This window comes from Pituophis catenifer, unplaced genomic scaffold, assembly GCF_029215685.1.
Source record: "Pituophis catenifer annectens isolate HBS135680 unplaced genomic scaffold, rPitCat1.0.hap2 SCAF_4, whole genome shotgun sequence".
Lineage (NCBI taxonomy): Eukaryota > Metazoa > Chordata > Lepidosauria > Squamata > Colubridae > Pituophis > Pituophis catenifer.
Genome location: NW_027256884.1, coordinates 36,382,778 through 36,410,183, shown reverse-complemented (window position 1 = coordinate 36,410,183; position 27,406 = coordinate 36,382,778). Strand labels below are relative to the sequence as shown.

General features: G+C 36.2%; 1 protein-coding gene across 2 annotated transcripts in view; it reads right to left on the bottom strand.

Moving 5' to 3' along the window:
• The window catches only part of TBC1D8 (TBC1 domain family member 8), a 39,214-nt gene extending 19,456 nt beyond the window's left edge, over nucleotides 1-19,758 (bottom strand). Inside the window, exons 1-4 of one of the 2 annotated variants that reach the window (XM_070943337.1) lie at nucleotides 19,520-19,758; nucleotides 7,821-7,976; nucleotides 2,136-2,254; nucleotides 888-1,116 (exon numbers count right to left, since the gene is read on the bottom strand). In XM_070943337.1, coding sequence (XP_070799438.1) covers nucleotides 888-1,116; nucleotides 2,136-2,254; nucleotides 7,821-7,976; nucleotides 19,520-19,646 — 631 coding nt within the window. In that variant the 5' untranslated portion in view covers nucleotides 19,647-19,758. The remainder of the gene's footprint in view (nucleotides 1-887; nucleotides 1,117-2,135; nucleotides 2,255-7,820; nucleotides 7,977-19,519) is intronic. The other variant, XM_070943338.1, reaches the window with a different exon arrangement.
• Between the last annotated feature and the right edge of the window lie 7,648 nt (nucleotides 19,759-27,406).

The following is a 27,406-nucleotide window of genomic DNA, read 5'->3' as shown; positions in this document are numbered from 1 at the left end:
TGAGACTCTAGAAACAGTGCAGAAAAGAGCAACAAAGATGATTAGGGAACTGGAGGCTAAAACATATAAAGAATGGTTGCTGGAATTTGTTATGTTGAGTTTAATGAAAAAAATGACTAGGAGTGACATGATAGCAGTGTTCCAATATTTAAGGGGTTGCCACAAAAAAGAGGGAGTCAAGCTATTCTCCAAAGCACCTGAGGGCAGAACAAGAAGCAATGGATAGAAACTAATCAAAGAGAGAAGCAACCTAGAACTAAGGAGAAATTTCCTGATTGTTAGAACAATGAATCAGTGGAACAATTTGCCTTCAGAAGCTGTTGGTGCTCCAACACTGGAAATTTTTAAGAAGAGATTGGACAAGCATTTGTCTGAAATGGAATAGGGCTTCCTGCTTGAGCAGGGGATTGGACTAGAAGACCTCCAAGGTCCCTTCCAAATTTGTTATTCTGTGAAAAAAGGAACTTGTCTGACATTTTGAGTCAGATCAATTTGAAATTCAGAAAACCCTACCAGTTAGCTACATGCTTTCCACTCCAGTCTGCCACTATCCAAACATGCTTCTGTTTAACTTTTGCCTTATTTAACAAACCTATTACTTTGCCACATAATGAGAAGGAAGGACTCACTGGAGAAGAGCCTAATGCTGGGAAAGATTGAGGGTAAAAGGAGAACGGGACAACAGAGAATGAGGTGGCTGGATGGAGTCACTGAAGCAGTAGGCATGAGCTTAAATGAACTCCAGAGGATGATGGAGGACAGGAAGGCCTGGAGGAACGTTGTCCATGGGGTCGTGATGGGTTGGACATGACTTTGCAAAAACAACAAAAATTCAGCAGTTTGAAAAGTGTGCTGGCTTTACTACATTATCAGATGTTGATACTTACATTCCTTGCCCAAAAAGAAGGAATAGAAACAGAGGTGATTAATGCTTAGATAAAGCCATCCCTGACGAGGAACTTTCCCTTTCCAGCAGCAACATGAGTAATATGTAATCAGCCTTTCTACTTCGGGGAAGTTAAATCTGGTCTCAAATTTTACTAGTGCTTCTCTGAACTTCTCAGGGTCCTCTTCCTGTTCTGCTACCTTGCTGCTGGTTTCTTCTGCTATTAATGCCTAAATCAATGAAAAATGAATGTGTTAGAGATGTGCATCTTAATAATTATGTGCGGACAAATGCTTCTAACACTTGTTGCTAGATAAAAAAATGTACAAATTAAGAATAAATACTGCAGGCTTTAGTGTACAAGCCATTCTGTGTTTTAAACTCCTGACGGTTTAGTTAACATTTACTCAAATGTTATACAATACATCAAAATGCCCTACAGAACTTTAGCAAAATTAGCTGTTTTGACTGTCTTTGCAAATAATTTGTAAAAAATAAACAAAATTAAAATGAGATAATTCAGTACAAAGTGATATGCTATTACTTATTAACTAGCTCATAGGGTTAGCTAATAAATGATACCTGTTCATAAATTAAAAAGACGAGTTGGGAAGTCAACTGATGAACCTAAAACAAACATCTAGTTCCTTACCATGCAGTTTTTCATTGGCCAAATATTTCACTGAGGGGCTTTTTCTTCTTGCAGTTCTCCATTGCCATAAAGAAGCACACTTTCTTGTACCCTTCTCATTTACCTTTGTCCCAATAATAACAAGGCAGCAACAATAACTGACTTCCAAGGTTGATTGGCAAGAATGTGGGGAAGTGCCCATCACTGGAGGCAGAGCTTGACTTGACCCAGTTCATCAAATGAAAAGCCAATCTGTCTCATTCCTGACCATTTCCATTTATTCAACTGGCAATATTTATGGGAATAAAAAAAAATCCAGGAACCTAAGCATGAATCATCTCATGATTTCCTACTGTAGAAGTCTGGCATCATTGTGTTGTGATTATGTTATATTTCTGACACCATCTCACACTACAAGCTCAATGTTATCTCAAAACACAAAAACTAAATTATCATTATATATTTTTGAGATACAATAAACCCTTAAAAGAAAAAGGGTAATACAAAGTAAACCTGTTATTTATCCAAAACAATGATGGAGAACACCATAATAAATAGTTCATTTATTAATAATGGCATTTTATTTATTTATTGGAAAAATAGTGAATATGTTCTTACCTTTATTTTACCTCTAACAAAGCTGACAATATCTTCTTTATTATCAAACACAGACAAGGTATGGAGCAGGTTTTGTTCCAGCCATTCCCAGTGATGGTTTATCTCCTCAACTGTGGCACCTAGCGCAAGACAGTACAATTGTGGGGAGAAAGTTTTTCCACAAAGAAAACATTTTTTGTATACTTGTTATATTTTTATTATAGCAAGAATATATACTTTCACTTTCTTTTTCCATAAAGAGAAAATAAAGTCAGATCCTCTTATTTAATTACAGATGACAAACTCTCTTATTGTGATTTTTGCTACAATGACATTTCTTCATACATCACCTGCATCATACAGACTCACCAGTCACAAGTGTTTTCTGATGAGTTAAAGCTAAATCAAATGGAGATTAACATTCCAGAACAGCTCAGTTGTTTAGGGTTCAATTCTGCAAAGAATCATAACAGTATTCTTCATGGGTGTCCAAACTAGCATTCTGTTGGCTAACTTCAAAACTAGTTTATCTCTGGCCTATCTATAAGTGTAACATAATGATGAGAAAACTATTCAGGGTATCTTTATATGCTATATTAAATTTCGCATCCTTTTAATACTTTTCATTTTAAAAAATCACAAACAAAGCAAGCATATAAACAGGATAAACAAATACATCAGAAAATAAACAGTCCTGATCATTTCTCTTTTTTTTCCTGCCTCCAAGGGATCTGTGTATCTGTGTGTGACTAGCATATGCAATTATAAACCTTTAAATATGTGAGCTCCAGGGGTGAAATCCAAATTTTTTCCCTACCAGTTCTGGGGTGTGGCTTGGTAGGCGTGGCAGGGGAAGAGTATTGCAAAATCCCCATTCCCACCCCAATCCAGTGGAAGGATACTGCAAAATCTCCATTCCCTCCCCTCCTGGAAGAAGGAGATAGCAAAATCTCCATTCCCACCCCACTCTGGGTCCAGCCAGAGGTGGTATTTGCCAGTTCTCTGAACTACTCAAAATTTCCGCTACCGGTTCTCCAGAACCTGTTAGAACCTGCTGGATTTCACCCCTGGTGAGCTCTCATTTACATTTCCCATTTGAAAGTTCTATATCCTAGTCTGATATGTGCATAGATAGCCCTCACAATGTAAATACTTTAAAAATAGGGGAAAGTGATTTAAATAATCCAGAATATATACAGTTTTCAGTTCAGTTCACATTAATTAAACAAAGAATATGTGAACAGGATATACACTTAGCAAGTCTGTTTGCCTGAAGTTGTCAGTGTAGTACTAAACAGAGCCCTCATAACACCAGTAAACAGTAAGCTTAGTTTCTACTTCAACTATGTATAGTTTTGCTAACATATGTCATTAAAAAACTGCTCAGAAAATAAAGAGCTATGTAATGGCCTAGAAAGCTCTGTCTCCTCCTCTCCTGAAAATAAATCATGACCAAGAATGCAGTGGTTTCAGTTGCAGGCATCCCTTAATCTCTAATTTCTATCTGCAAGTCAAAAGAAACATTAATCACAGAACGATCCTTCAAACCCATCTCTGGATGACAGGAGGAGGCCAGTAAGAAAATGTGCAACTAATTTTGGGTAATACTGATAAAATTCTGTAACTCAGAAATTCTATCTTAAGCATAGTTTGAGAGTGTTCTGAGTTTGGACAGCACATTATGTCTATACTGATAGTTTAATTTCCTTTGTTGTGTAAAAGTGGACTATAAATTAAAAATAAAGCTAAGAATATGGATTAATGCTTACAGGTAAATAAACTAAGATTGTTTGATTTCTTAATAATAAAATAATGAATCCATTGTCACAAGAGCAAAGACTATTACTTCAGCAAGTGGTTTAAAATATTTGTGGGTAGAAATAAAAAAATAATACAATTCCTATATCATTTTATATGGAAATATATAGAAATAAGAAAGAGAACAGATTCCCAAACTTTGTTAAGATGTGATTTGTTAATAATAAGGTAATGAGTACATATGCTTTGGTATGGTAACATGAAAACCTACAAACCAAAATGGTAGGTTCATGGAGCATGGCTAATATAACCTTTGAACCTGGCCAGTATATGTTAAGAATATGATTCCTGGAAAGGAAAAAGAAAAAAAAAACCCTATTTAATTACCCTTTCCAGTTCTTCACAATGGAGAGAGGAAACCGAGATCAGCAAAAAAACCCATAAACATACTGCAGTCAAAACTGATGTTGGTATCATTAAAGATACTGCATGCTACCTCTTACAAGAGAGAGATAAACATAGCTAAATATGTTTTCCATTTTCAATGGCTAAGTTTCCCATACAGAATGCCAACTGCCAGGGAAACTGTCCAAGAGTTAACTGTCCTCAACAGGAAGACCTTGTATATCTCGATAAACACAATTAATCAAGATAAGGTTTGTTTCAGCACAATGCACGCTTTAACTTCATCTCTACTAGAGCTTGAAAACAAGATAGGCTGCAAAATGCCCCCACAAGCTGTAAAACCACAGCTGCCTATACTCAGGCATTTTGACTAAGCAATAAAACTGAAGCTAAATTTTAAAAGGTAAAGTTTATTTCAAGTCAAGTTTGATTCCTGGTGTACAGTACGTAGTGGTTTGTCACTGCCTTCTACTGGGGTGGGTTTTTTTTTTTTTTTTTTGTTTCCCAATCTAGCCTATAGCTCTGGTATTCCTGGCCAAGTCCTATCTACATATCTTTTTTTGAAATACTGCATCTTGCTCACCTGTTTAATAAACAGCTGTTGCTCTCTGAAAAGGGAAGAAAGTGGAAGGGACAACTACATTTTTTAAATGAGGTATTTACATTACATGAATATTGTTGCAGGATATTAATGAAAATTAATATCAGAACAAGTACAGAATGACTTCTGTGTGTGAAAGGAAGAGAAATGGATGAAAATAACTTGATTACAGGTGTGTATATATATATATATATCTTATGGCAATTATATGATCACAAAAATGATTATTCTAGATTTAGTTTTAATAAAATTGTACAGTTGCTTGAGATCTTGTAAATAAACTTGTGAATAGATGTAACAAGGCATAAATTTAGTTTCAAACCTGTTTATACATTTAAACAAAGGGACCTTGAAGAAAAAAAATACACTGGCTTATATATTCCTATAAATATCACACTTAATTTGCAAATCTTCATTCTGATCTCACTTTATGAGTCAATATTCTGAATATTTTGTTTGATTAAAGCTTATAGTACTCACACAGGTACATTTTACTGCATGATTACAGGTAGTCATTGACTTACAACCATTCATTTAAGGAGTGTAAAAAGTTACAGCAGCACTGAAAAAAATTAGTTACAGCTAGTCCTTATGACTATTGTAGCATCCTGTCCTCCCCCCAAATTCGGGCTCTTGGGAAGTGGCATCATTTATGATAACTGCAGAGTCCTGGGATTGCCATCTGCAACCTTCCCAGGGGATTTCCAACAAGCAAAGTCAATGGGGAAAGCCAGATTCACTTAATGACATGGTCACGTAATGACTATGGAAAAAATTTGTAAAATTGGATGCTTAGACAGTACAGTAAATTATTGACTACATTGCTAGGTGATGGGACTTCCAGTTCCAATATGTCGAAAACTACCTGCATTAATGAGCATTGAACAACCAAATTAATAGTATCTCTTTTTCTCTGATATAATGTGACAGAAAATCTCACAAGGTCAGAATATGCAGCTTATCATATGTGGTAGTTTTTAACTACAAACCAAATTCTGATTGAATAAAAACACTGTAGCCTTCATTAGTGTGTCCACCAGACAATATGACTAACAGTAGCAAAACTGAAATAAATTTATTGCATGAAAGAGATTTACTGATAGTTGATCGCCATGAATAGAGAGAATATTGTGTTGCCCACTTTTTAAAATGTGTACTTTCTGAACAAGTATGTTACAAGAACAGTGCAAGATAATCTTAGCATTTTTACCCTTCATTTTCTGCAAGGTCAAAGAAACTGTAGGCAAAAATCAATTGCTGTGAGCAAGACAGAGTCCACCTGTTGTTTTCCTGACTTCTGTTATCAAGCCTAGAGAATTATTTCCATGCTTTTGGCAGCATGCCTTGGAAAGCTAATCTAAATAATTTATTTTTTTTCTCCAGAGTATGTTATTAATCTTTCTTTATATAGCCATGAAATGCTTCAGTTGCATGCTGTAATTAATATTTTATTTATTTAAAACATTTATATAGCAGTCCATCTTGTACCAAACTCTGGCAGCTCACAACAAAAACTGATCCTACAAATATCAATTATCATCCTACTAACTAGACAAAATGATTTATTTTACATGTCATTCTTCTCTAATTAAAAAAGGTTTTCAATATCAGAACCAATCCAGGGGCGGTTTCAAAACCCATCGCAACTGGTTCGCTCATGTGCTTGCACAGGTGCTGCTTTTGCACATGCACAGAAGCTTCTGCGCATGTGCAGAGGCATCTGGGCAGTTGGGCGGAGCCTCCTGCCACTGCTGCTACCAGTTCACCCAATCTGGGGCGAACCGGTAGCAACCCACCACTGAACCAATCAGTATTAAAGTTTGGAAAAAAAAGGAGGCAGACTAAGGAGGAGGATGGAATACAAGGCAGAATTCAATAAGGGGAAAGTTTGTACAGGATTATCAAGATTTCTAATTGTTCACCCTAAAAAAGAATCTGAATCACATCAATAAACTGGCAATAAAAATCTCACAGCTTTCTCAATATTAGAGAAAACATTATTAACTGCAAAAAAGAAAAATGTAACCATATAAACAAAGCTGCACTCTGCTAATCAACGAATCTGCTGTTTTTTTGGGGGGGAGGGGAGATCAATAATTGAGTTATGCATCTATATTTTTCCCATTTTAATGTTACAAACAAAAGGACTTAATCTAAAACTTTTTAAGTGCTGAGTTTTTAAGTGTCTACAATTCCTCAACCAAGCATCATCAAAGGATATTAAGATCTTTACTATTAAAATTAGCTGCTTGTGAACAGAAAAAAATCAACAAAAAAATTCCTTCCTCATACTTCCAGCAGCAGGGTATCCACCTACTCACATCTTTTAAGGGTTGAGGAATTTTATTCACCCCTGCCACCACCAACACAAAGAATGCAGGAGCAACACTATATATACACACAGGCTACTCAGAGCTGAAGCTGAAAACTGCTGTTCTGAAAATCAAAACAGGATCCAGTGACAATCCCTATTCAGTTCTGTGGAAATGCGTCCAATCACATTTCAATTTTGTGTATTCTCAACAACAGACAAAATTGTTAATATTTTATTCACACCTATGTACAGCATACGAATAAATACATACATACATACATATATATTTGCAAAATGTTTAAAACCCTTTGTAGATCAGGGTGAGCATATAGATTTTGTTAAATTGTTAGGGGGGGGGGGAAGCAAATAATGCATGTGAGTTCCAGTATGAAAAGCCATGCTCGTGTCTTTTAGCTTCCACAATGACATAATTAGAACATTTAATACTGGGTCATCAACTCTTAATATTTTCCAAACTTGAAAACATTACAAAATATGAAAATTGTTAAGTATGGCTTACCCAAACAGAAGTGTTACTTATTTCACACAGTAATATTACCTTCAACTTTCTTTGACATGCAAACCACAGCATGCTCAGAGTTCAGTTTTCGCGTGCTATATGACTCACCAATGGCAATGGCCCAGTAAAGCTCTGATCCGTTCAATAACTCACCACATGCAATGGCAGAATAAGTAGGTGATCCTGGTACTTGTAGCAAAATCCGAAATGGAGCAACACGTGCATTAGAATCAAGTACAGCATCCAGAGCTCCTACTAGACGACCTAGACAAATATACAACAGGAGGAAAAGGGTAGTTGAAAAATAGACTTCATGCCCAATATATGTCAATCAACTTGCAGTTACCCACTTTTGAACTGCTGGGTCAGCAGAAGGTGGAGTGTGTAGTAGGAGCTCACCCTGCCTGCGGAAGCAGTCTCAAATGCAAGCCTGCCAGTACAGATGACACAGGCCAATTCCAATGGGCTGAGACAGTCTCTCAAGAAGCTGGACCCATGCCATGGAGGGCTTTAAAGGTGATTACCAACACCCTGAATTGCACCCGGAAGCAGACTGACAGCAAATACAGCTCATGAAGCAGTAGTGTTACATGGGCCATTCTTGGGGCCCCAAGAACTGCCCGTGCCATTGCACTCTGCACCAGCTTGGGCTTCCGAATGTTCTTCAAGGGTAGCCCCCATGTAGAGCGCATTACAGTAGTCCAGTCGTGAGATGACTAGGGCCTGAATGACTGAGCACAGGGACTTGTGATCCAGGAAAGCCACAACTGGTGCACAAACTGAACTTGAGCAAAAACTTGAGCCAGGACTGCCACCTTCAAACAGGAATCACAAGTCCAGGAGAACCCCCAAGTTGCGGGCCAGATGTATTATTTATTAATTATATTGCTTGTAAGCACTGTAAGTAAAATGGAGAAAAAGTGGGAAAGAGTTTTTGCAAGACAGAACTTTCCCAGAGTGAGGCCCAGATTAAGAGACTTTGCAGCGCTGAGTTGAATATACCTAGTAAGTTAAAAAGTTACAGCTTTAGTTTGGCAGGATTCTGTCTACTAGGTGTAAGCAAATAAGGACTGAACTCCTGTACTTTGCTGTGTTTTCTCTGGGCTTGGTTTGACACTCTAATAAGGTTAGGGGTCTGGAATGGGCCAAATAACGAAAATAGGCTTCAGTATATACCGGTAACTTTAGAAAATGGATGGCATGGATGAGTTGGAGCAATATTGTTAAAAGTATTATTTACTTCAAGAAAATAATACAGCATCTATTACAGGAAATCTTAGTGCCAAACAAGAGTTGACAACTTATTTAAGTGGGGTTAGAAAATCAGTATCTCAATCTGCATGAGCCAAGGACTTGTATATAAAAATGAAACTGAACAACTCCTAACAATGAATCCAATAGAGAATATCACATATGTGTACTTCTTGTTTCAAACTATGTTCAATTCCTCTTTCACAACTGAATTTCTGGTCTCATAATCCAGTTCCTTGTTTTGCTTTAACCTTTCCATCACACTTATTTAATATATAACAAATCACTACTAAAACAAAAAATGAGTTCTGTGTTGTAAATACTATATACCCCATCTTTAAATTCATTTATTTTATCTATTTTAATATGTCTGTTCTACAATTGATTTGGACACAGTGAATTTTTTAAAAAAAGAATAATGTAAACTATATATAGAATATCTCAGTTGTTGACAGCAGCTGGCTAGTCCCAGCTGGGTTCAGAAGCCAAGTAATATGGGTTGTGTTTTTTTAGCAATTGGATGTGAAACTTCCGTAATCCAGAATGTCAACAAGAGTTGTAACAAAAACATTGTTAAAAATATTATAACAAAAACGTACATCCTAGTAAATAACCTAATACAGAAATGATGAAGAGAAACCATAACAACCAAGAAATGTCAAATCACAAAAGAAAAACAGTGGTAGATGAAAAGCACTGGGCCCATTCTCCCTGCTTCTGTAGATATCTAAAAATACATAAACCTGACATAACTCTTCATCCAATTGCATTATTATCAGGAAGCCCAACATACAACATAGCTACTTACAAAACAGCTTGGACATCTCACAGAGGGGAACAAATATTCTATCAACTCCCCACTACAGTGCTTCCAGAAAATCAAAGATCCAGCAATAGAAGAATAGGAGATTATGGTTTCATTTGATGCCATAGTACTATTTATATCCATAGACCCAAAACTACTAAAAGAATCCCTGTCAGCAGTACTGCACAACACATATGACCTAATCAAATACAGTAAAATCAAATACTGAGAATCATAGATCTCATCAATTTCTGCCTCACTATCTAGTTTCAGTTTGATATACAAATATACCAACAGATCAGAGGAACTCTATGGGATGACCATTTTTGGGAGTTATAGCAGAGACCATAATACAGCACATATAAACTATAGTTCTCCTACTTATACTGCCAAAAATATGGATATGTGGTGTAGATAACTTTGTCTTTATAAAAAAAAAAAACATAATACAAATGAAACAATCAACATCTTCAAAGGAATAAAATCCACAAGGGAAGAAGAAAACAACAACACATTCCCTTCCTGGATATCCTCATCAGCAGAGGAAATGGTAGCAAATCAGAAACACAAATCTATTGAAAAACCATCCACACTAACCAAATGCTCCATTACCAAAATAACAACTAAAACTCCCACAAGAGAAGCTGTACAATAACATTATTCAAACGAGCATTAATGCACTGCAACTGCATTCAGAATACCAGAGAAAGGAAACAGACCACCTATATAACATCTTTCAGCAAAATGGAATGTTATCAAAAAGCATCTGATCATTCAAGTCACAACAGCATAAAAAACACAAGCTATTAAAAGGATAATACTGCCATACATTAAAAACATCTCAGAGACAACTAAAAGACTAGTATAACCACAGAGTATCACTGTAGCATAGAAACCAACTATAGCCCAGTAGCGCAAGAAGAAGAAAAAAAGGAGCTATCTACAAACACACAATGGAAGGACTGTAACAGCCACTACAGGTAGTCCTTGACATACAGTATGACTGTAATGGAGCCTGGCTATTGGAGTCATATGTCATAAAACCCGATCTGATTTTTGCAACCATCATTAGGCAAACACAACAGTAGTAAAATAAATGCCATGTTTGTTAAGGCAGGATTTTGCTGAAAAATGGAGGTATCCTCCATATTTATCAAAACCATAATAAAATGTAGTCATCTGACTGTGGGACATTGCAAATGTCTGTAAATGGAACCATGTTGCTGAGCGACTGAAGTGCAGTCATGTGACTGTATTCTCCCAACCATTGGAACTGGGTTATAACTCGTTTTCAGAGAGGTTGGAACTTTGAGTGGTTGTATGACAGACAGGCAAGAGACTAGCAGAGCGCATCCATGAACACCAACTAGCCATCAGAAAACATGATGAAAACTCTTATTTCACAAGACATGGACAGATTTAGCCATAGTTTCAACTGAGAAGCTGTGAACATCCTAGATCAAGGTAAATCTAAAAAAAATGCTAAGAAATTCCTGGAAGTCTGACACTCAGACAAATCAGCTATCAACAGGTACATAGAATTAAATGTTTACACACCATTTGAAATAGGCAATTAAAATATCTAAAAAGAAAACAAAAAGACCAGAACAAGCTCCTTATCAGCAATCAAAACCTAGAAGAGCAGGGATTAACCCAAGATTAACCTCAGATCAAAAAGTAAACATCAACCTAATTAAGGGCTTACCAAGAAGAAAACAATACACCTACCTATACCGCAAGTTACTGTATGTAACAGTGATGGCTAACCTTTTTGCCGTTGCGTGCCAAAAGCGGGGGACGTGCAGGGGAATTGCATGTGCGCATGCCCGCACCCATAATTTCTTTCTTGGAGCCTGGGGAAGGTGAAAACAGAGGCCTCCGGAGGCCAGAAACAGCCCGTTTCCTGACTTCTGGTGGGCCCAGGCCTGAAAATTATTTGACTGGCACGCACATGCGTGCTGGAGCTGAGCAAGGGCAACACTCGTGTGCCTGATATGGTTGCGCGTGCCACCTGTGGCACACGTGCCATAGCTTCACCATCATGGGTATATAACATTGCTGAAGATGTTACTTAGTCTGGTAATGAAATGTTTGCAAGCAAATGACCAAGTTCAGAGAGCACCAAAGATTTCACAAATCAAGAAGAGTCAACTCAACTTGAAGGCATTTTGATTTTATTTACATGTAAAATATAAAATGTAAAGACTCATGGAGAAGAAGATTTCATAACAATTGTTATATAAATTACTATTCTATCAAGGCCAACAGATACTAGACAGTGGAAGAGGAATTAGCAGCTAGATGGCATAAGCAATATAAAAAATTCCCACTAGGTAAAGTGAAGTAGATGACGCCAGTCTGTTGCCTGGGCTGAAGCAACTGTCAACTGACAGTTTGGGAAACTGAAAGAGAATTTCTGTAAGATGTGCAAATCAGGAAGTAAGTATTGCTAAATTCCCCTAAATACTCATTCACAGGATTGTAGCTATGTCTTTCCAGTGTAGCTGCTATATAATAATGCTTGTACAAGAAATTTTTCATGGTTTTAATCTAAGCTTTCTAAGCTTTGTCCTAATTCTCTGGGACATTTGGAATGGAGGGCTGTACTCAGAAAAGAAAAAAAGAATTATTGAAGTATGAATGTCCTTTCACTATTATTAAAATGGGAAATGCTATTTACTGATTGATTGATTGCCTTTAATGTTTTTTATAAATATCTCAAGGCAGTGAATATAGCTAACACTCCTCCTTCTTCCTATTTTCCTCACAGCAACAAAACTGTGAGGTGGATTGTGTTGAAAGACAATTAAAAGATCCAATTCACCTAGCTGGCTTTTATGCCTAAGGCGAGACTTGACACTTTATATTTGTACAATCTAATCTTTCCTAGGAATCTTCCTGAAATAGATTATTTTGTAAGACAGGACATCTCTTTAGCAGATAATAGTAATGAAACTGGAGGAAAACTAAATTCATAAATAATTTTAGTATGATCGAACAGTTTTTTATTTTTTAAAAAAGCAAAATAATCTTTTAAAATCCAAGCCATTAAGAGCAGAAAACCTGAGAGATCTCCACCCTTCTGAGTATGTTAATATATACAAAACAATCTGAATATCTGAAAACTCAGTACAAATATTATTTCTGATTTTTAAAAAGGGAATCTAATTTGTACTGCTTACTGATTCATTTACCTATCTGCAGCCAAAAAAAAATCCCTCTAACATTGAATTTCTTTTCATAAATAAACTTTAAATATTCCTCTAGCACTGAATATCTTTCCATATGCTTAATTTAGGTGCTTTGAGTCAAGAGGTTAGGAAACAGCAATCAAACTCTTATCATTGCCAGCTGTCTTACTCCACCCTAACTCTTTACAGCCTGATAAATGTCCTGCTGATTGAAAATGGTTGAAAATGGTGGACGAGGTTATTTAGTAGAGAGAAGCTGAATAGCATTATACTATTGATGTGGGGGCTTTAAAAAAAGGCTGTGGTATTTGCTTTATCATTTGCACTGACTTGTAAAGATGATAGACGTATTTGCATGTTTGTATCTTGATTGAATATGCAAAAAACCTCTCTCTACTACTCCTTTTGTAACAAACCCAAACTTTTTAAATTGATCAGTTTCCCATTTTTTTCCTAAACCGTTGTGAACTGTTAAGTGACTTTTGAATAAGTCAATACACTTAGACATAGCTTCAGATTGGCTTGTTATCTTGCTTGTTCCTAAACCATGGTTTCCCAATTTGAATTACACTTAATTAAAGGCTTCTTGGGTTATTTGGTTGCTTGCATAAGGGCACGGATGTCATGACGTTTTTCCCTTTGCGGAACTGGAGTCGGCGTGGCCCATGCGTGAGGCATCCGGCCCACAGGCCACCAGTTTGACCCAATGATGAAATATTGAAAAGATAAGTGTGGCCCAAAATTTCCATTGTTAAACAAGACAGTTATTAAGTGAGCTGTGCCCCATTTTACAACCTTTTGGGCATAGTTGTCAAGTGAATCATGTGGTCATTAAGCAAATCTGGCTTCCTCAATTGATTTTGCTTCTCAGAAGCTGCCTGGAAAAGTTGCAAATGGTGATTACATGAGCCCAGGACAGTGCAATCAATAATTGTCAAGTGCCCGAACTTTAATCATGTGACCATGGAGATGCTGCAACAATTGTTAAGAGCTCATAAGTCACTTTTTTTAGTGCTCTTGTAACTTCAAACAGTCACTATTTACAAATGGTTGTAAGTCGAGAACTACCTGAATGGTTTATGCATGCATGCTTTTTTACATCAGCCAGTAATTGTCCTGTGCCTTGTTTTCATTTGTATATTATCACTCTGAATGGATGGAAAGGAGTTGTTATAGAAAATCAAATGACTCTTAAGTTGACACTGTACCGGAGAAGTCTAAAAATATAGAATTCAATTATCCTAAAATAATAATTAGGATGAGAAATCTGGCCTTGCAGAATGATCTGAACTGAGTTGACGCTACTTTCATTGCTAAGGATATGCTTATAATAATAAAAAAAGGAAATCACTTCCCTGAATAATTGGTTGAAATAATAATGGATTTGTTTTCATAAAGTTTAAGGATATAACAAAGACCTGAAACATTTGCTGGAAAGCTGATAAGCAACAGATTCTAGAGATCTGAGCTGCAATATTGTTCTGGTTTTAGAATCTAGGTAGGAGATATTAAACATGATATTTTGCTGGAAAATGTAAATCTAATTATTAAAGTTTGAAACAATCAGATAATCTCCACGGTTAGGATTACTATACTTATTTAAAAGAGCAAAGCATAAGCTTAAAAAAATGATTATTTAATTATAGCAGCCAAAACTGTAATTGTGCAACACAGAAAACCATATCTGAATTGTGGATTAGTAAAGTCTTTTCAATTGCCATGTTAGAAAAAAATCACAGATAAAATAATGAGATTTCATAAGCAGATACCACAATTTTATCAAACTTGGTTGGATTTTATGAGTTACATTAATAGCAATAGATATACTCCTCACGGTGCACTCCATTTTATATATATAATTAATTTTCACATGTATAGCCCATGACTTTTTATATCTATAAATATTTTGGCATTTATCTTAGAATTACATTAAAGCAGCAACAGATATGTAAAAGGAAAAATAAACTAATTCTACTTTAAAAAGTCAGTGAAAACCACCTCCACTTTCGTTTTAAGAGAAAGTATAAATATAGTTATCAATAGCTATGTAATGCCATCAATCAATTAAATGCTATCTTTTTTTAGCGAACACAAATTTAGATCATTTGACTTTTCAAATGCATGTAAATGCCATAACCATTTAACATACTTTATATACGAGATGCCAAAACTAGATAGTATTCACAATCTGGACCATAGCCATTATTTTCTACATTAACTATTTTCACTATTCCTGATGATGAACAAAAGGAGTCAAAAGTTCTGTGTGCTCTAAGAAAGAATTTTGTTTTTTCTATAGATGTAAATCTGTATGTAGGACATTATTAGCAAGAAACTTTTTTTTAGTTTCTCACTGCTGAAAACTTGCAATTGAATTCAGTAGTATAATCACTATTCATGAATGCCATATACTAATATACTTCTTAATCAAGGGTCATCTTAATTCTAGCAGTTATGGACATTATTTTTAGATCACTCAAAGCAGCAGCTAAACAAAGTCGGTGGTTTTCCTTTCAACAAAAACTGTGAGAGAAGATAAAATGAATAGCCAATATTCTCTCATTAGTTTATTCTATCATTCTCTCATCATTGAGAACCAGTTTGGCCTACTGGTTAAGGTACTAGGTTAGAAAGCAAGACACTGAGTTCAGGTCCTGCCTTCACAATGAAAATCAGCTGTGTGACCCTGGGCCAGTCACTCTTTCTCAGCCCAACTTATCTCCAGGGTTGTTGTGGGGAAAATAGAAGGAGAAAAGTGTGTTGGATATGTTTGCTGCCTTGAGTTATTTGTAAAAAAAATAAAGGCAGGATATAAACAAACAAACAAACAAACATTTTTTTGAAAATGGAGAATATTGTATTTAAAGGCATTGCACTGAAATGGAGACAGGAATTATGACAGCTGGTGACATAATGTTCTATGTCTGTTTCAAATGTGTGTCTTTTCTTACATAAAAGTTGGAATGCGGACTATCTCCGGTTTGGATCATGCTTATTTTCAAAAAGTCATGTTTTTAAAACATTTAAGTTTTAACTAAGACAGTATCTTATATATGGTAAATCTCCCTAACATATACATTTAATCAGGAGCACACTAACAAATCCAATGTCAAAATGCAGTATAATCTTCAACGAAGCCAATCAAAATATTTTTGAAAAATCTATAAGTTTGATGGGTAGATTTCAAGAATTAGGGTGCATCCTAAGCTTTTAAATCCAATTGATTTTGATATGAGATTTTCAACATGTACATTTATTTCTACAGCACCTTATAAATATATTTTTACAGAGATTGGATATGAAATATACTCAAAACATGGGAGGCAGAGCAAGGAAAACATAAGAAAGGGGAAAAGGAAGCATGAATTAAAAAAAATACTGTGAGCCTACTTTAATTATACATATTTTGACATAATAATAGTAAAGAAAAAATGAGCAACCTGGTGCTCCATACATTTTAGATTATCATAATAGCCTGCTGTTTATGCTAGTAAGGACTAATAATGAAAAAGCAAAATGTCTATGAAGCACTTACACTTTCAGTAAAGCACAGCAGGATTTGGAACCTTCTAGTCTCTCACTGCTATCATGTGATTGCTAAAACACTGTATTTTTCATGAGATCTCAATGCCAAATTTTCTCACAATTAAAGCAATTTTTTAAAATAGGTAAAGCACAACTGCTTCTTTTGGGTAAAGCAGGTATTCTGCTGCTGAAAGATTTATACATAACTATGAACTACAAAAACTAAGGAAATGGATCAACATTTTAAGGAAAAGGAGACTTTTAAGAGAAATAATAGAGTTTATGGATGCAATTTGGGAGACTGTTAACTTTAACTGCATTATTTCCATAAACTTTAAAGTCTGTAATCTTCCCACACCAGTTTCATAACAGCAGGACATTCCTTCTTATAATTAGCTATAAAGAATGTCATAATATCAATCCCTTGTGAAAACCTCAAAGACACTTTCATGTTTCATCTCTATAAATCTGTTCAACAATGTGTTCATGAAATTAATACAGTACATGTGTATTGTAGACAATAGGCCCATTACATAATACCTTTCAAATTATATCTTCTCAAACTAGATTTATCAGGATTTGATTGGGGTGGCAAAAAATTGATCTAGTCAGGAAATAAATTTCAGTAGATTTAGTTACTGTTTTGGTCATGTGTTTAATATTTAGCATCATGTTTCATCCAAGCATACAATTTAATAGGTGTTACCTATTACCACTGCAAATTATTTTTAGTAAAGACTTCAGACTTCTTAATATTTCTTGGGTAAATGGTTGCATCCACATATAGCACTAAATCAGAATATTTTAACCACTGTTTGTGAAACAAGCCACCTAGTTTGCACAATTTAAACCATAACTTGTGTCTTCATACATCAACCATGTGATGATATAGGTTAAAGATACATTAGCCAGTGAATTCTATAAATTAATTATATTTGATATAAATAATCTGTAGAAAAATATGAGAAGCCTGATAATATAAATAAAAAAGTGATGTAGAACATGGAATCATCAGAAACAGTGAAGGCTGAAAATAAAAAAAATTATCACTTCCATCTCAATGTTAACATTTTCCTATCAGCACATGGTATTTATAAGTGTATTGTTAATATACTCCTTTCTTTGCTACCAGGACAAATAACAGGGATTTTTATTAGTAAAGACAATATCAGATAGAATAAATTGGAAAGCTGGATAGATGGAGCCAAATGGGCATTACAAGTGGCTTGAAAGGATCAATGAAACTTTAAAACTTCAGTTTTGAAATCCACTGACTATCACTTCTATATTTGGCAATGTATTTTAATTACAAGGTAAGTATAGAGGTAATTTGGCTACTGAGGTATACTGTAGAATTATTACTACTTATATTTGAGAAATAAATTCAAAGTGCAAAATTGTATTTTTAATAATCAGGATAAAATTGACACTTCTAGCTTAGGAATTTCTGACATTTTCAGCATAGTTAATTCATAGAGATACACTGTGCTCAAATATCATTGTTAAGCCATAATGAGATTTGTCTGGCTTTGACGTATCATATTATATGCATCAAACATCACTAAAATAAAAGCGTAGTTTAATAACTATAACTGCTAACTATAATCTATATTGAAACTGGTTCATAGAGAAAAGAAAATGCAGGTAAATTAGTGAATAACTGATTTCACAACTAGTTGGTGGCTGTGAGCCAAGTCACTGTGGATTCTTAGTGACCACACAATTATGTGGATAACTATCATGCCATCATTATAGTAAAAGAATTGTCAACAATATTAAAAATGATGAAACAGTTTATTTCTATAATTAGCATACTGTAGTTTCACCATGACTATTCTGAACCATTTGTTGTAGAAGTTAAATAATAAATATTATTTAATACATTATTATTGTTTTAAGATGAATATTTTCAGATATATTTGAACTGCTTTGTTGAAGAATATTTTTGTAATCTCCAAGCAAAAGCAATTAAGAAAAAGTGCTTGTATATATTTGTTTAAAATAAACTTCTATGTCCATAATTATACCTTCAAGACCTATACTAGAAGTTATAGAAATGAATGTAGGATTTACTTAAGTTTAGTATTTAAAAACAGTGTGTCTATAGGTGGTGGAGAGGTTTACATATGGTAATTCTTAAATACATCTATTATTTCCTTCCAAATAGTTTCAAGTTCAAGTTCTCTCTTGTGAACTGTGCTCTTCAAATAAAATTCTCTAATTTCCCCCCTTTTTTTCACCTCAACAGCTGTGAGGTATCAAAAGAACTCATCCTATATTTTATAAGTTTTAGCATCTTGCAAGAATCAGGTTTTCCGAAAGCACAAATAAAGTTTTCTTTTATTGAATATATTCTGTGTTTTTACAAATGGATTTAGGGAGTTTATATTACGAAACAGCATAGAGAGAAAGACAGAATTGGGTATCCTTTATAGACCATCCCCAACCCACCCGCCTCCTTCGGAGGAAAAGGAAAGCCACTATTTGCAGACCAAACCTAGGAAAAGTATTCCGCTTCGACATTCTTTCGCGGGGCTCCCTGGCGGAGTCTGCCTAAACAGGGGCTTCTTTTTCCTCCTGCCCTCCTTTTCCCACTTCGGGCACAGGAGCGGCGGCCTTTCCCTCCTCATCCCCGCGGAAGTTCCTTCCTCCGCCTCCGCCTCGCTGCCCCTCAAGAGGGCGCCGGGATGTACAAATGGGGAGGCAGAGGCTCCCTTGCGGCACCTCAAAGTCCAGGCGACTTCGTGGTGGTGTACAGACCCCTTCGTGGGACAGCAAGGGAAGCCCGATGGGCCTCCCTCTGGAATGGGACGAAGGAACGGGGTCGTTTTCCCAGGCCAAAGGACCGACCACCCGCTCCTCTTGCACCTGAGGGGTTCGCAAGCAACTCCTACGCCTTTCCCTGCTGGTTTGTGCGCGGCTGCCTGGAAGGACTCGCCCTTCCTCCGCCTCTCCGCCCAGGGCCCGGTTCTGCCCCTTCTTCCCTCCCCAGTCCGGCGGGATCGGCCGAACATGAACCCCAGGGAGCTCCGTACCGGTGAACCGACCGCTACCGTCGCCGTGTCCCCGCCGGCGCTGCAGTACGAAGTAGCCGCTATTTTTCTGGGTCACCCAGAGTTTGAGGGCGTTTTTCAGGAGCACCTCCTCGGGCTTCAGCCACATCTTCCCGCCGAGCTGTAGCTCGCCCCGCTACCAGGGTCACATCGCCCGCCACCGCTCCAGCCGCGTCCGCGAGAGAGACCGAGAGCGAGAGAGCGATTCAGTCCCTCTCCCTGCCTCCCTCCGCCCCGAGTCCGGGGGAGGAGCCGTCGCTCCGGGTCTTTGCTTCTCGAGGGGATGGACGCTCCTTGCCCGGAAGGCTGCCTGGAGAGCGAACGAGGCGCTGTTCTGGAGCGATCGGGCTACAGCCGAGGCGGTCCGGACTCCTCTCCTCCCCCGTTGGCGCGTCTCTGCCTGAGAGAGCGAGAGAGCGAGAAGTCTGGCCTCCGCGGAGGGGGGAAAAACGAAAAGAGGAAATCCACAGCCCGCTTGGGTGGTTCGTCTACTAGCCGACTGAGAATAGGCCAGGCAGAGCTTCCACGCAATCTTGCCTGCTGTCCCAGAGGACAAAGCTCTTGGAAACAAGATTTGGTCGCACTCAGTAAAGAGCGACTCTAAACATGAGTAGAAAACAGCTTCCTTTCCCTTCCTGAGATTCATCTCTTAACGACCGGGAGCGTGGGAGAGCTCTTCTTTTCCAAAGCCAGGAAGGTGTTTTATCAAATGGTTGTCATACTTCTTGGTTTAGAAATGAACCACTGGAAATAGGAGCTGGGGATGGCTAAAACAAAACTAATTATAATCAGCAACTTAATTTCATCACACCTTAAATAGATTTTTGCATATTCATATTAGTGATTCAGATAGATTATCTGAGTCCTATGGAGAGAGGGCAGCATACAAATCAAATAAATAATAATAATAATAATAATAATAATAATAATAATAATAATAATAATAATAATAATCTTTGTTGTGTATAAGTGAGGAGGGGGAAAAAAAGAGAGAATGTGCCACTAACATATACTGTAAGGACAAATAGTGAGGGCCAGGCTCAGAAGTCCCAAATTACCAACCAAGCCACATCAAGGGGTTGCGTCTACAATAGAGCAATACTTGAACCAATATGATAGACAATAAGTATGAATGTTGGAAATAATATGTAAAGGGCTTGAAATTATTAGCAGGAAAACACTATAAAAAGATTTCAATGGGACTACATTTTATATGGTGGGAGAAGCTTGCAAAAGCAAAATGATTAAAAATGTAGTGGCAGTTGGGGCAGTGTCTTGGAAGTTGGCGACCACTCCATTCTAAGTTCTGTGATCCAAAGCAGGACACAGTTCAGCTTGTACCTGTCAATGCATGTACATTACATGCAACAGAAGGGGAGACCAGGGAGATACAGATACAGACAGACATATTAATTTAGTTACACAGAAGAAAACAGAGATCCAATTTACAGTCATTGCTGGTAAAGGGTTTGGGAAGAAGTTCAGAAGCCAAGCTGGGCATGCTTCTGCCCACTCAAAAGCAGCTCAGGGCTATGTCTGATTGTCCATCAGCAGGATGACTCTCCAGAAATAGAAAAGATTGAGGCCAGATTTGGAGTGGTGTGTGAAGCCAAAAAAAGGAAGAATTCAAAAGTTTGCTGGATCCAGGGAAAGACTGCAGTGGGAAAAGATCTAGGGGAAAAATCCTTCAGTGCATCTCTATAGAAATTGGTTGGGGAATTCTGGAAGTTGAAGTCCGCACATCTTCAAGTTGCCAAGGTTGGGAAACACCGGTAGTATATTGGAATAACTATTCCATTCTGAAGCCCCTTCTTTCCATGTAACATAGATTAGAGCTGCTATTAAGAGGTTAAGAATTTTCTACTTTGTTTAAATATAACATTCTATTTAAAAAAAAATACTCCAAATACCGTTTGTATTTTAAATCAACATGCAGTATACCTGGTTACATATGCACACATTATTTTTACTAAACCACCCCCAAAAAAGATGTTGACATGGTTTATACAGTGGTTTAGACTGTAAGACATAGGGATGCTTCAAAAGCAATAAGGAATTGCAAATGTCCCACCTATCTACTCCTTAAAGCAGTAGAGACTTTTCCAGATTTTTGGGTGGGGGGATATCCAGAATTTTGAGAATATGGAATGAAAACTCAAAATGTCTGCTGAGAGAACTTGCATTTCACAGCACCTTTGCCACTGTTTGGTTATAGATTTCTACCTGTCACTCTCTCCATTGTTTCTTCCATGAAATTCTCCTTACTCGTACTTGCGTTTGTCTTTTTTTCTAGAAAGGGAAATACATTTCCAAATGAAGTATTAAATTGCAGCCATGGGTAATTTGTGTGTCTGTGGGATTAAGACTACAGTAATTTTTCAAAATAAAATTAATTCTGGAAGCTGGACTTTTGCTTTATATCATATTAATTTCCCACTTTTAAAATTTGAAAATATTTTATCTGTAAATGTCGGTAGCCTACAATTATTGGGGGTGGTAGCAGTGGGAGAACTCCTTAAGTAAGAATGGGGTTTTTGAAGTAACATTTATCTCAGTCACTTTTTCCCCCTGAATACTTACATACAGTACTATTACCTTTTTCATAGATTACTCTGACCATTGGTAATTTTAATTGCACTTCTCTTAGCTGCTGTTTGAGCTGTAGTGCCTCAAACAATAAACAGTAAATAATCGTTTGTTTGTATGTTTATTTATTATCATATTTAGAAACTGCCCATATCCTTTATAGAGGGATCCTGGGTGGTGTACAGATAAACTATTAAAACATAAAAACTGAATATAAAACTTTAAAATAGGGCAACAATAGTTAAAAACATGACATTAAAAGTTAATTTAAGTTAAATTAAAAGTTAATTTAAAAGTTAATTAAAAGGCGGGGGAAGACTTTCAGGGCACTAACCAGCCCTAAGGCTGGACAGAATGGGGTTTTAATGGGAATTTTAGTTTCTTTTATTGTTTGAATTTTTAATCTGGACTTGCTGTCGCTTATTGCTTTGAGCCGCCCTGAGTCCTTGTGGAGAAGGGCGACATATAAATCCGATAAAATAATAAAATAAATAAATTTTCTTCTTTGAGCCCCAAGTAAGTTGGCAGAGCCAGGTGTTTAGATACTTTTGAAAAGCTAGGAATTGGGGGCCTGCCTTGGGGGCCCCCCTCTGGGGGAGGAGAATATTCTAAATGGTGGAGGCAATAGCAGACCACTGGCACGGCCTCTTCTTGGACCCTGCCAGTGGGAATAAATTGACTGACAGGTCTGCAGCATAGCTTTCCTACTTGACCAGCTGAGAAAGGCTGATGTGATGGGTCGAAGATGGTCCCATAGTAGCTTGATGCTATTGCCATATAGAACTTTAAAGTTCATAACCAACACCTTGAATTGGACCCAGAAACACACTGGCTCACATAATAAAGGTGTTGCATCCGCCATTCTTTGGACACCTAGGATTCCTTTTGTGTCCACATTTTGTGCAAGATGAAATTTCTGGTTACTTTTCAAGGGCAGCCCCATGTAGAGAGCATTGCAATAGTCCAAACTGGAGATGATAATAAATGTGATTACATCATAGTTGTGAATAAAATCATTATGTTTAGTTTTGATCCTCAACATTATGATACTTTTGTCTTTCTCACAACAACTGCCATTGGAGTTATTTTACTTGAGATCTCCAAAAACACTCAAGATTAGTTAGGTCCATAACTCCATTGGTGTTTATGTGACGTGAGGATATTTTTTACACAAATGTGGCATTTTTCCTATTTTCCCCCCTTTCTACTGCTTTAATTAGCAAGCAGCAGGGGGAAATTAAACCATGCAGATGGTTGACTTCATGCTTGGAAGAATCCTGCCTATTTCTTCAGGCTAAAAGATTATTATAGTATTCTAAAAGGATAACCAAAGGCTACACATTTTGTGTCCTATGATTTTGATTATGTTTGTTCTTAGAACATTAATATGTTATTGAGTTGTTAACTAGAGGCCTTCTACAAACATATTGCATAGTTTTGCATTAGAAAAGGCTCCAGCAGAGTGATAGCTGTTGTCAGATGAATATTTCTGAAGTACAGGCTGTGTTAATTTTGCTACTGAGAAGAAAGCCTAATGACTTTCCCTACCGTTAGCCCTTAAGGTGCTTCATTATTTATTTATTCAGTCCTACATGTTATTTTAAATGACCTTTATTTTGCTAATTGATTATTTAAACAGCCAAAATCACCCAAAGAATGTCGAAATTGAATTTTTTAAAAAAATGGGAATACGTAAGAGATTAAACCATGACTAGAGTAACATTCTCTTACTTTACAGTTTATGAGCTGAAATATATAGCATTACATTAAAAAAATAATTCTCATTACAATAAATAGACATATATTTTACCTGGTGCTTGGGATTTATTATTGAACTATAAATCAATATCCCATCTTAATTTTGTTACTAATGCGGCAGATAGTTTCTAAACAAGCTTCACAAAGTAAGAACACGCACAAAATCTCAAGGAAATCTTTGGTTAATCTGAGTTTGTATCAAGTTATTATTGCCAATTACAACAATAAAAAGTTACTATTTTGCCATACAATCCTTACAAATTAATATCTGAATCTGCTTCGGTATGCTCATTTAATATTAATGTTAAATATTATGAAATATTTTTACCATTTAAAGATTGCCAAACTATCTGGTGGAGAGGCTGCTAGAGTTTTCATTAAAAACACATACATAATATTCATTTTTGTAGTACTAATGAAACATTGAAATTAATAGTGAGCCATATAGATAGCAGGCAATCGTGTTGGTCAAAATTATACCCCTAAAAGAATATTATTAGACATGATGGAGTGATTTTGAACAATCATCCTTTCTCAGCCCTAGGAATAAGACAAAGGCAAACTGAACTGAACAGAACAGAATAACAGATTTGGAGGAGACGTTGGAGGTCTTCTAATCAATCCCTTGTTCAAGCAGGGAACCCTATACCATTTCAGACAAATGGTTGTCCATTCTCTTCTTTAAAAAGTTTCTGTAAAGGTTTCTTTAAAAAATTGCATAGACTTCTCCAAGCAGTAGCCAGGAATTAACAATGACTAAAAGGAACCATTAAAAAAAAAGTTTTCTCTCACTTTCACAATATTAACTACCTTGACCTTTTGTTGGATAGAAATGTGGACAATTAAATAAACAATGTTATATTTTTTTTCTCCCAGATATTACTATCCTAATTGCTCATTCTCCAGTCCCGTTCTTAAAACAGAATCAGGATTCTTCTAAATCTCATAACTCTACAATTAGAACTTTTGTATTATTAATTCATATGGTTAAAATTATTTGGTTAGCGTGTCTTATTCTGGATTCTAAATAACATAGACAAATTACGTTTAGTTTTTAAAAAAGATTATGGTTCCAATTTGTGTTCCCTTTATACATCAAACTGTGCAGCCAGGAAGGTGCTTAGCCATTAAAACAACTTCCAAGGCTCCTGGAAAAATATACTGTATTTGAAAAACTCAAGCTGAAAAGGATCTGTTATCAGCATAGAGCAGGGGTGTCAAACTCGCGTCATCATGTTGTCATGTGACATATAATGACTTTCCCCCCTTCACTAAAATGGGGGTGGGGAGGCCGGCGCATGACGCACCAGCCCGCGGGCCATGAGTTTGACACCCCTGGCATAGAGAGACCAATGGACTAATTCCAAAATAGATCTGGTCCTTGGGCACAAAGGAAGTGAGCACAAAATTTCTGTTGCTAAGTGATACAGTTGTTAAGTGAATTTTGCCCCATTTTATCCTCTTTCTTGCCACAGTTATTAAGTGAATCACTGCAGTTGTTAAATTAGTAACACGGTTGTTAAGTAAATCTGGCTTCCCCATTGACTTTGCTCGTTAGAAGGTCGCAAAAGGTGATCACATGACCCCAGGACACGGCAATTATCCTAAATGTGAGTCAGTGGCCACGTGTCTGAATTTTGATTGTGTGACTATGCTACAAAGGTTTTAACTGTGAAAAATGGGCATAAGTCACTTTTTTCAATGTCATAACTTGGAATTGTCACTAAATGAACTGTTGTAAGCCAAGCACAACAATGTTTTTATATAGTACTGGTGAAAGACTATTGTTGAAACATTTCTACTACTCTGGTTACCTAATTTCAAAAAAGATATGGCAGAAACAGAAAATAGGAAAAAGACAACCAAAATGATATGAATGCTAGAAGAATTCTCCTATGGAAAATACTGATTTTTAGTTTAATTTATAGAATAAAAATGTCTTATAGATGAACCTGAATTAATAGTTACAACAATACTTAGAAGCATCGTTATCATTCTCATAAATAAATCATAATTTATCTTCTGTGGAATATGTATTAGTGCCTTTTTCCAAATATTTCTGGAAACCACGTTTTATTTAATAGCCATCTTTCTAAATAGAAATATATACTTTTGATCATTTTGAGGCAAAAGTATGTTGGTTAAACAGATCATTTTCCTCAATAATTAAATGAACATGTTTAATGTTTTTGATTTATTTATTTAATTGAGTTAACTTTATCTACAGTAGTTTAAGGATTTGTGAAAAACAGATCATGTTTTACACTATATTTGTGTCGGATCCAAAATCCAAGTTCAAAAGGGTTCACAAAGTTTAAGCACCACTGTACTGTTGAATATAGTACAGCTTAATAACATGAGAAGAAGTCTAGAATAGTTCATACAGTTTGCAATCAAATGCCATTTTTTCAATCTATTCCTGAGCAAATATAAACTAATTTTATTCTTTAATATAAATGAAAATTTATAAAACTATTAAAGAAAGTACACATACGTATTAGCAATTTTGTTTAAGTAAATATAGACAGGAATCTTAGGCAATAAACATTAGTAGCCTAAATATCAATGCAAGATAAAAATTAGAATTAAAATGTCATCACCTTAATAACATTTGAGCATTAATAAATGCAGTTAACCCTTGACTTACAACCATTTGTTTAGGGACTATTTTAAGTTATAATGGCACTAAAAAAAGTGACTTGGATAAATTTTCCCACTTATGACCATTGCACCATCCCCATGGTCACATAATAAAAATTCAGGCCATGGGCAACTGTCCTGAGGTCATGTGATCATTATTTGTAACCTTCCCAGCCAGCTTCCAACAAGCAAAGTCAATGGGGGAAGCCAGATTTGCTTAACAATTGCATGATTCACTTTAAACTGCAGTGATTTGCTTAACCACTGTGGCAAAAAAGTCATAAAATGAGACTCATCTCACAACAAATGCCTTCCTTAGCCATGTAACGTTGGGCTCAATTGTGGTTGTAAATTGATGACTGCCTGTATACTAAAACTAAAGGCCCTGCAATACTCAATGATATTGAAAACATGCACACTGCAATATTCAAATGAAACAAACAAAATGTTAAAACAGTTATACTTATGTAGTTACCAAGCACATCTAAATTATATTAAAGTAACCAAAATATCTGTATAATCCCCAAGGCATGTCAAAGCGTTTGAGCACCCCTAATATTTGGAAATTGAAAGTTGAAAAATTTGACACGTCCTAAAATTTCTCATATGTCTCAGAATGTCCTCTAGCAACTGGCATTTTTGAGACAAACAAGACAAGGAGGGACAATCAGAGGAAAGTAATGCCATTTCAGTAGTTTGTTGAGCAGTATCTATATCCATTTTTCTACCTGTTTAAAAGAATCATATGCTTCATGTTCTGTCTCTTCTAGAATTAAAGCATGTACGTGTGTTTCCCCCAAAGGCTGCTAAGCTCCCTTATCATACTCTGTTAGGTAATAGTGTTTCTTGGATGGATGAGCAAAAAATTCAGGCAATATAGGCTAA